This window comes from Crocuta crocuta, unplaced genomic scaffold (genome assembly GCF_008692635.1).
Source record: "Crocuta crocuta isolate KB4526 unplaced genomic scaffold, BGI_CrCroc_1.0 scaffold164, whole genome shotgun sequence".
Taxonomy (NCBI): domain Eukaryota; kingdom Metazoa; phylum Chordata; class Mammalia; order Carnivora; family Hyaenidae; genus Crocuta; species Crocuta crocuta.
The window spans coordinates 4,182,575-4,193,416 of NW_027530016.1; the positions used below are offsets into that span (position 1 = coordinate 4,182,575).

The window sequence follows — 10,842 nt, forward strand, 5'->3', positions numbered from 1 at the left end:
GCCTACAGAACATTTCAAAGTGGCCATCTCATTGTCCATAAATCCCTGCAAGTGCTGTGTTCCTTCCCCCATCTACTCTTTATGAGATGGTGGCACTGCCACAATCACCCAAGCTAGAAGCCTAACAGTTGTCCTTGTTGCCTTCTTCTGTTTACTATAAGCATCTTATTAATCTCCTAGTAATTAATATTTCCCTAATATTAATTACCTAAATATTCCTTGAACATACCCCATCTGCTTTGCCCCCTTTCCCGCTGCCCTCCCCTAGGTGTTCATCATCACTTGCCCAGACTGCTGGAGCAGTCCCCTTGCCGTCCTCGGGATTCTGTCCAACCTGTCTTCTGCACTTCGGTGAAGACTACCTTATTAAGTATGTGCTTCACCCTCCCACTCCTGGAAAACCCCTCAGTGGTTCGTTTTGCTTTCAGAATAACTCCCAAGTGCCTTGATAGGCTGTAGCTATCCCACCTTAAACGAGCCACTCTCTTCTTATCCTCCTGGCTCTGGCTTCACACTTCAATGGTGCTGACCTGCTTGTAAGTTTCCTCACCTGTCCGGTTTTCTTTTTCTTTCCTCCTGTGATTTTGCAGGTGTTGCCTCCTTTGCCAGCAGTGGCCTCCGTCTAGTTTTTGACTGGCCAGCCCCCATATACTCCAGGTGTCATTCTCTCCAGGAAGCTTTCACTCCTCCCTGTTACTCTCCATGGATACGATGTCAGTCACTGTTACTGTACTTACCACAATGATGTCTTTTGAGACAAGGATAGCACCGTGTCTTAATTATCTGTATGGCCCCAGCATCTAGCATAGTGCCCAACACACCGTGTCTTCAATAAATATTTTACGATATGACAGAGAGTAGAGGACAGATAATGTTATTGACATTTTAAACTTAACATGTGTGAGCCATCTTGAAAGCACTGCTTCATAGAGTCACGGTATGGATTGATAGTTTCCAGTTTGACTTTTGTTATGAAACCATGCTAAGTGATCCTCCCTCCTCCCCTTCATGCACACGTCATCCACATGTCAGTGCTGTTAGAGGATTTGGGGGTACCAATAGGTCTCAGTTGTGTCCACCGTGAATAGCAGGGGCCTGTCGCTCCCAGAAGTAACTGCCATTCATAATGTGGAGGGACAGGAGGGTGGTCTGAAGGAGCGTATCCAAAGTGCTGACAGAGGTGGGGGGTTGGGGGAAGGGATCTCTTTCATTTCCTCGGGGAATAGTGGCTTCTCTGAAGGTAGATGAAATTCAAATGACATGTGTTAACATGCTTTTTTAAAAAATGTAGACAAATGGAAAGAAGAAAGGGAAGGGAGAAGGAAATACCTAACTTTTTTAAGGAGAGCAATATGTACTTTAAAATTTTAATTTATAAGCCCTAGACTCTGCATGTACATATTTCCAAGCTTGTTTTTAGTTACTGCAACATTTCAGAAGAATGATAGAAACTAGGAAGCATATTTTGTGCTGTTCTTAGACGCTTTTGTTTGTAGATTTCCTTTCTCTGGAATCTGAGTTACCTCTATGATTTGTTTTTTTCTCCTGATTCTGCAATCTTGCTCTTCTGTGTAGATCCTTCTGTTTTACGGGGCCCTTTGCTGGGCCACACCGATGCCGTGTGGGGCTTGGCTTACAGTGCTGCACACCAGCGCCTGCTGTCCTGCTCAGCAGATGGCACTCTCCGCTTGTGGGATACAGCCGAAGCTGCTCCAGCCCTGAGTGTATTTAGTGATAATCAAGGTACATGCTTTTTGTCATTCAACCGAACCTTTTATCACGTGTCTGCTTCTACCAACGTGCAAATATACTGAGTACATGATTCTACAAACTCTTAGAGTTTAAATTTCATTTGAAGGTTTTTTTATTTTTAAGCAATGAAACTCATGATTTTTAAAAGCCTAGTATTTGGTGAAAGAACACACATTAAAAAAAATTTTTTTAAATCGAGATATAACATATACAATAAAAATAGATATTGATGATATGTTTTATTGGGTTTGACAAATATATAATTCTTATACCTCTCAAAATCTCGAACCTTTCCTTCACCTCTTCAAAGTGTCTTTGTGTCCTTCCCAGTCCCTCTTCCCATTTCCAACCAGGTGTATGATTTCTTTCATCACAGATAAGTTTTATCTGTTCTAAACTTTCATAGAAGTGAAATCATATACTATGTACTCTTTTTGTATCTGGCTTTTTACTCTATAATGTTTTGTGATTCAGCCATATTCAACTACATATCAGTTTATTTATTTTTCTGTTTAATAGTATTGCATTAAACCAGTGTGTTTATTTACCTCTGGATGGACATATGGGTTGTTTCCAGTGTTTGACCATTGTGAACAAAACTACTATGAACATTCGTATTTTTTTTTTTGAGCTAGTAAAGAGCTAGATGTAGAATTGCTGGGAGTTAGAAGTGGTTTTGTGTATTCAGCTTTATGTGAAATTGCCAAACTTTTCCAGAATGGCTGTGCCATGTTATACCACTGACAGCATGTATGAGAATTCCACTTGCTCTCCATCCTTCATTAACTAACATTTGGTGTTGTCCGTTCATTTAGCTTTAGCCGCTCTGGTGGATGTGTAGCAGTGTTTCATTGTGGCTTTAATCTGCATCACTTTGGTGGCTAATTAGAACACTTGTGTGTGTGTGTGTGCTTGTGCTTATTATCTATTAATGTATCTTCTTCTGTAATATACACATTTTTTGACTGCTTTAGATTTTGAACCAAATAAAAAAACAGATTATATTCATGTATGCATATCATTCTATTCTTTTATGTATGTAAGTACACTGCAAGTTTAACCAAGTTTTATCCTATTCTAGATGATAAATAAAATGCCTTCTTTATTCTTGAACTGTTTTAACGTGTGTCTGGGTTTTGATTAGTTGTCTGCATTTGATATTTGCATAACCCTACCAGTAAATAATAATTCAAAATTTTACTTCTTTAATTCCATACTTTAAATGAGTTAGAATTCCTCATAAGAGATGGACTCTTAAAGAATTCCCACAAAGCCACTCTAAGCCTCAGATAGAAGTGGAAGCAACAATACTTACAGGCCAGAAATGTTTTCCATTTATTTTCTGAGTAGAGGCCTGCATGCTGTGAATACATTAGCTGAGTAACATATGGAAGACTTGCTGAACAGGTAAGGATAATAAAATAGGCTAGCGCTGACAGTTACAAAAGAAATAATCTCCAGTGAATGGCTATGAGCTAATTTTTATTCTAATGTTGAGCCTTCTTTACTTCTTAAGGAAATCTTGTGACTATTTGTTTTGCCGTATTATAAGGACATTTTCAAGTAGACTGATCACCATTGTCTCAATATATTCTGACTCTCTTAGAATTGGGAATCCCTGCGTCTGTGGATCTAGTGAGCAGTGACCCGAGCCATATGGTAGCATCGTTCAGCAAAGGATATACAAGCATCTTTAACATGGAAACGCAACAGCGTATTCTCACTTTAGAATCCAACCTCGATACAAGTATGTATACCAATTTTAAGTAGTCTTTGTTTGAGTTAAGTTTTTAAACTTTCTCAAAATTATAATTACTAGACTCAACTACAAAAAATACTTGTCATTATAAAGAGTTCTGCCTTTTAAATCACAGAACACAGTTACTTGGATGAAATGATTTACAGTTAATTTTAAGACTTTCAGTTAAGTTTATGCACATTTATAACTGTACGATTTGGAATAGCATTTGAGGTAGAAGCCTCAGTTGCCGGGTCAATAGTCCTCACCACTGTACTCCTAAAAGAAGCCGGATACGGAATGATATGTATTACAATACATACTACAAATGATTAGTTTTCAATTCTGTTTGAAGAAAATAATATTTATTCTGAATATAAAATAAATCTGTTTTTCCTTTCTCATAATTTCATTTTTTAAATCAACTTAGTTTTGTATTAATAATATTGACACAGCTCACTACTGATTAGAATGTAAATCAAGCTGTGTCTCTCAAAATCTCAAATATGAAGCTTCTCATTGGATACAGAGAGTCAGGAAATAATTTCTCAGATTGTGAAAAAGATGCTACAGAATCTTTTCGATTTTGGCTTTTTTAACCATTGCTTTCTGTCTTTAGGCTTAATCCAGACAATTACATTTTACGTTGCAGTTGACAAAGTAAACTGTGTACATATATATTGTTGTTTTAATCTGAGAACTAGCTTTAAAAATAATTACCATGGCGTGTGTGTGTGTGTGGGGGTGTGTGTGTGTGTGTGTGTCTATGTCTGTCTGCCTGCCTGTCTCTCCCCCTGCTCCCCACTCTTTCCTTACAGAAATCTCCTTCATTCCATTTTGGCTTTCTTCATTTTCTCTTCCCAATCTGTTGTCCTTTGTGTTTTTATGTTTTTTTTTCCCCTGAGGTCCTATGAGAATTGTTTGGGGAAATACACATGAATAGAGTTTTGAACTATTTGGATGTCAAAGAGAAGGGCGAAAAAATAAAAACTGATGTTATGGAATAGGAAAAAGAGAAACTTTTTTGCCAAGAAATAATAGGTTTTAGACTCTCAGTAAATTTAAAATCAATTTAAATATATGACCTAAAGCTGCAGTAGTAAAATACAGATAACAATATGAAACTAGAAGGATGTGAACATTTTTGGAATTACCTTCAGAGATTGTCTAAGAATTCCTAGAATGTCCTAAGTGGTAAATACTTATTTTTAATGACTGCTACAAATTAATAAGGTGTCAGGTCTGGTGGATGAGATGGATGAACTGAACTAGGCAATCCCATTTTTCTCCTTAAATGTGTGACAATAAGGTCATGTGACTTTTTACCCGATACTAGAAATAATTTCTAAAGAAAACTGCCAAAAACGTTTTGAACAAAGGTAGCATTATTGGAATAAGTGATAATTATTTTGAGTTATAATAATAATATGTCCTGACATTTCCTTTTTTAAATGTATCCCTTTTTTAAATGTTTGTTTATTTACTTTTGAAAGAGAGAGCTAGTGTGAGAGCTCAGGTGGGGAAGGGCAGAGAGAGAAAGGGGGGGAAGGGAGAGAGAGAGAGAATGAATATGAATGAGAATCTAAAGCAGGCTGTAGGCTCTGAGCTGTCAGCACAGAGCCTGACTCAGGGCTCAAATCCAGGAACCACGAGATCATGACCTGAGCCCAAGCTGAATGCTTAACTGACTGGGCCATCCGGGTGCCCTGTCCTGACATTTCCTAAATTATCAGTTTTATTACTTTAGAGCTGTATTTTTATTCTTTTCTATTCTGACTACACCTACCTATTTATTTTTTACTACATTGTTCTTTTCTGAAATTTAGCAGATTTTTAAAAAATTAAAATGCAGACCAAAAACATTTCAAGGTGAAAGTGAATTTCATATAGAATTAAAAAGGATGGAGGATTTTTGTTCTAACAATCAGAATAAACTAACTTTCTCTTCATTATTGTCAATGGTGATTTGACTGTGATGAAGTCAAAGGTATTTGAAGCAGGTAATTGAGGACTTGTCAATCCAGTGAAAAATAAGCCATTTCTACATTACAAGCTAAATACGAATACTTGTGGGATGTTTTTAGATTCATTGTTCATTTATTTCTAGTGTTCTTTGCATTTTGCTTACTTGTCTGATTTACCATTAAGTGGAGAAACTTCCTTAAAAGTATTACTAAATGAAAACTCCTTTGCCTGCTTCCATCATTTGATTTCTGTCATAATTATTTTCTAGATCTCAGCATAATTGAAGCTATTCTCAGAAACTTCTCTCTCAGAGTACATGGGATATTTTACTTAAAGTATTTCTTTTCTTTTGTTACTCTCCTGCTAGAGCCTACAGAGGATAATGCTCAGTGGTATGTTATCTCTGGAGGGGAAAAAAACTATAGGCTGAGTTTTGAAATTAAACTCTTTGTTTAGGACCATTTAAATTGAGTATAACTGACCCAGAGCTTACTCCACATAGTTAAGTAACTTTTTGTTTTATTCCTAGGTAACAGGCCATTAGTACTGGAAAAAGACTACTTCAGTTTTTAGGATGTCATATTTTTACGGACCACAGGAAAATCCAATAGAGTATCCTAATATTACCATTATTTTTATCTATATTTAGCTATACTTTCTATTATGTAAATGTAAATTCATAATAACTTTTCTAAGATTAAAAAAATTAACTCTTTTTGAAATAATTTTAAATATGCAGAGTTTCAAAAATAATACAAGAACTAGCTACCTAGCTACCTTCACACAGATTTACCAGTTTCTATCATGAAACAGTTCATGACCGTGATATGGACCTAACGACATGTGGCCTGCCTCTCTCATTGTGCATATAATTGAAATTCTTTGAAAGTTACTGTACAGTGCACAAAAAATACTATTAGGATGCTGACTCTTTGAAGATTCCAAACATGTTAGACTATCAGATGATGACCACTTATTTCTATTATGATGAAAAAGAGAAGATTATAGAGTTCATAGCTCTCTTTGTCATATTGTCTTCAGTTGATAACCATGTGGTAAAGAGTATTCTAGAAAGAGGAGGGATTTAAATTTGGGTATCATCTACTTGTAAGTAATGATGGAGCTTCATTAAAGCTGCAGAAATACCGTAGATCATCAGAAAATAAGAAATGTCAGTGACCCCACGCTAAGCCCTAGGTGGTACCCACCCCTTGATTCCTGATGGTGGAAAAGAAAATTCTCATTGGTAAGTACCGCTAGATTTGTCAGTATGGTGTTGCTCAGGCACTTCTTCCTTCCTAACATGGAAATTAAGAACACAGTCACAGGATAAATGAACTAAAGACAAATTAAAGTCACTTCATTACTTTTTTAGCCTCAGGTGAGCATTCAGTCCTCTTCTATGAAGAGATAGTAGCTTTAACTAACTTTGTTGCTCTTTTTTTTCTTTTTCACAGCCAACTCTTCCTGTCAGATAAATAGAGTTGTCAGCCATCCCACTCTTCCCATCAGCATCACTGCTCATGAAGACAGGCACATCAAATTCTATGATAACAACACAGGTGCGTGTTCACTACACAGTGCTCTGTGTTACAGCAAAACAAAAAACAAAACCCACTCTAAGTAGGCTGATTTGGGTGACTGTCAGCGGCTATGTAGTCTGGGACTAAGCACGGAAACAGATACTCTTCCAGCTCAGTTTCTGTTCATTCTGTCTAAATCTGCTAAGAACTAGTCTTCATGATAGCATATAAAATCATCTTAGTTAATTTAAGTCATTTATTTAATGTTTTATTTATTTTTGAGAGAAAGAGTACAAATGGGGGAGGGGCAGAGAGAGAGGGAGACACAGAATGTGAAGCAGGCTCCAGGCTCCGAGCTGTCAGCACAGAGCCTTATGTGGGGATTGAACCCACGAACAGGGAGATCATAATCTGAGCCAAGGTTGGATGCTTAACCAAATGAGCCACCCAGGTGCCCCTCATCTTAGTTTATTTGATAATATGTAGATACTGTGTTTTGGCCCTAGAGCCAAAATTATCACTAGGGACACAATTGAAAAGGTCATTCAAATACCAATAAAACTGATCTCTTGCTATGAATATATTTGGGAAAAGTAGAAACATGTTAGAAGTAAGAGGCGTATAGATCATTATATTTTGTTTAAAATTGTTCAAGTTTGGGGTGCCTGGGTGGCTCGGTCAGTTGTGCCTGACTCTTGATTTCAGCTCAGGCAATGATTTCACAGTTTGTGAGTTTGAGCCTTGGTCATGAGTTCGAGCCCCATGTCACGATCCACGCTGACACTGCAGAGCCTGCTTGAGATTGTTGCTCTCTCCCTCTCTCTCTCTGCTCCTCCCCAGCTCACAGTTTCTCTTTAAATAAATAAACCTTAAAATTGTTCAATATTGGATAGCCTTAGTGTTGGAGATGGAAACCCCTGAGTAATTTGGTTTATTTGATTCAGTTTTCCACGGACTACTCTTTTCTGTATTATAATATTGACTGGTCCTGATTGATTTGAATTAGTGTATGTGGGATGGGGAGACTATCTGGGCTTTCCCATTTTTTTTTATTGGATTTCATTTCAATAGTCTAAAGGAAATTCCTGAAGAACTGTGTTCAGAGGAAAACATTCCATTTGGGCAGCCACATTTACCTGAGTATCTGCTATTCGCTTTGTAGATATATTGACTTTTGCTCACTTTGCTTAGCTGTAATGAGTAATTTAATATTTTAATCCCTTTCTATATGTTGTTTCCACCAATATTGTGGCCAGGTTTTCTCTCCATTCCTTTGTCTTCATTTCAGTCTCTTCTGATCTCACAACCTATATAATTTGCCTGTAGCTAAAGATGCAAAGTAGGTGATTAATAATGTCTGAGTCTTAGTTAACGAACGTGGCTTAAAGGAATATGTGTGTACAAATGACTGACTTTTATATTGCTATTTGAAAAACAAAAATATCTGAAATTTAAGCTTTTGTTTCTCATTATCATGGCTAGAGCGAGAGGGAGACTCATTGTTTTAGCTGTGATGGAAAAAACTATTGATGCTCTAAGAACACAGGGAGGGGTGACTGGAGAAGTCAGTGTAACATGGTAACTGGCATATGTTCAGGATAAGGAAAGCTATTAATAAGGAGTAACAATCTCTTCTTCCCAAAGGCAAACTCATCCACTCCATGGTAGCCCATCTAGAAGCTGTTACAAGTTTAGCAGTTGATCCCAATGGCCTGTACTTGATGTCTGGGAGTAAGTACATCAACTATGAATTATTTATTTATCCTTATTATTTTCAGGTTAATGTAATTTTTCCTTTCAATTTCTTTTTTTGTTTTTTTTTTCTTCTTTTGATACAGGTCATGACTGTTCAATACGTTTATGGAACCTAGAAAGTAAGACGTGTATCCAAGAGTTCACAGCTCATCGGAAAAAGTTTGAAGAATCAATTCATGATGTAGCTTTCCATCCATCCAAATGCTATATAGCCAGTGCTGGGGCTGATGCGCTGGCTAAAGTGTTTGTATGACACAATGCATCGTCTTCACCTTCTAGCTCTTTATAAATAATCAACTGCACAAAAGAGATACAGAAGACCAGGGCAAGAATCAACCTGTCCTGCCCTTTTGTTCTGCTGAAGGAGCACAGAGAACATTTGTTAAAGTATAGTTTTGCAATTCGTATACTGTTTTCTAAAAACTAAGGTTTGTTCCGGTTGCTGCAAGCTCAGCTGAATCTGTGAGCCTGAAAACTGTTCCAAAATTTCCCCCAAATTCCACCTTTATTTCTGAGGTGGTTCTAGTTCACTAGGCAGGCCTGAGCGAACACAGGTTTAGCCTGCCCATATTGAGTACATAGGGCATGCTATAAGGGATAATTAAAAAGCTTGATGACTGGGAATGAGTAGAGGAAGAACAGAAATTTAGACCCAGTTCTCTACTGAGAAATCTTGTTAAACACATTAGGTAGTCAAAACAGTAATCTTTACCGTATCTGCTGTACTAACCCCTATGTGCATAATGGCCAGGCAGTGTTCAAATGAGTTTTTAATTTAGCTCTCCTTTCATCTGTGCACATAAAAGCACCTGGTAAAGCATTTTACCTATTAGGGGAAAAAAAGAAATGCAATAATATGTTAAATATATTATTATTCAAAAATGCTAAACAAATATTTAGTTTGTAAGCAGATTTCTATATTCTATTACATTTTTGAAAATAGATTTGGTACCATTGTAAAGTTTAGCTATCAAAAACAGTCACCATTATGAATAGTCAATAGAGTCTGCTTTTACTAAAGAATTTAACTTATTCAGGTTCAAGATTCTGTTTATTTTTAAGGGCAAGCAGGGCATATATTGATGATAATTTCTATTAATTTTAAAATCACTTTATTCATGTGATATTGATAGTACCAGAGTGGTTATCTCATACTGATGAAATCTCACCTAGTGTTTGAAAAGGCGGAAGTTATCTGTGAGTACTTGTTTTTCAGAACCCACAAAACCATGCGTCGGATGACCTCTTGCTCTTCCTTTCTCTCTCATATTCAAATTATCTGACACCTACCAAAAACAGTTTCTAATTATTATGTTTGACAGCCCAGGAGGGTATGATTGATGTCAGGCAGCTGCTTTTGCAGCACTAAATAAAGCACCTGGTTTGTGCCCCAGAAGTCTTCCATTAATCTATCCAAGAAGAAGAGCCCACTGGAAATCTGATGGAAGAGTTCAGTGCATACCTTGGCTAAAGAGTTTTCTCTTTCCCTTCCCCTACTCCTCCATTCTTCAGTTGGAGTACACAGCATGTTTTACTAGGCAGTGTATCATTACTGTATCTGGGGAAAACTGTCATAAAGGACCAGGGTTCCTTGAGCTCACCTAGCCTGTGACCCATATGTGGCCAGCTCCTAAGATTCCCATGACCCCACTCTTTGGACCTAGTGTGTAGACGTCATCCCTGCAAATGTCTTCACATTCTTTTGTTTGCCCCAAATGTCAGAGACCAGTGTAGAAATTAGGAATAAATTATTAATGCCCAACTTTTCAGCAAAATGTATATATGATAGTTCTCAGGCTTAAAATTCATATCCATAAATATTTTAACCTTTAAATGTAATTCCTACATTCCTCTTCCAACATATTCCATTGTCATATCGGTGACACTCTGATGATATGTATATTTGCTCTTTGAAAAAGTATCTTGGTGGTGATATGGATAGTAATTGACAATTTTTCTTTAAAATTTCTGCTTTTCTGCCTCTAGAGTTTTGCAGTATACAAGCAAATTTTCTTTAAAGACCTGTGCTAGATTTGTCTGATCGATAGACAGATATGCTTTAATATTTTGACACAGCTACATTGTCATTTCATCTGTGCTTTGGTTAAC

The 10,842-nt window shown here is 37.0% G+C and overlaps 1 protein-coding gene across 2 annotated transcripts in view; it reads left to right on the plus strand.

The window, feature by feature from the left end:
- The window catches only part of STRN (striatin), a 61,014-nt gene extending 50,885 nt beyond the window's left edge, over positions 1-10,129 (plus strand). For both annotated transcript variants that reach the window (XM_077764284.1, XM_077764285.1), the window contains 5 exons: positions 1,576-1,743; positions 3,359-3,499; positions 6,913-7,017; positions 8,623-8,709; positions 8,817-10,129. In XM_077764284.1, coding sequence (XP_077620410.1) covers positions 1,576-1,743; positions 3,359-3,499; positions 6,913-7,017; positions 8,623-8,709; positions 8,817-8,986 — 671 coding nt within the window. In that variant the 3' untranslated portion in view covers positions 8,987-10,129. The remainder of the gene's footprint in view (positions 1-1,575; positions 1,744-3,358; positions 3,500-6,912; positions 7,018-8,622; positions 8,710-8,816) is intronic.
- Positions 10,130-10,842: the final 713 nt, after the last annotated feature.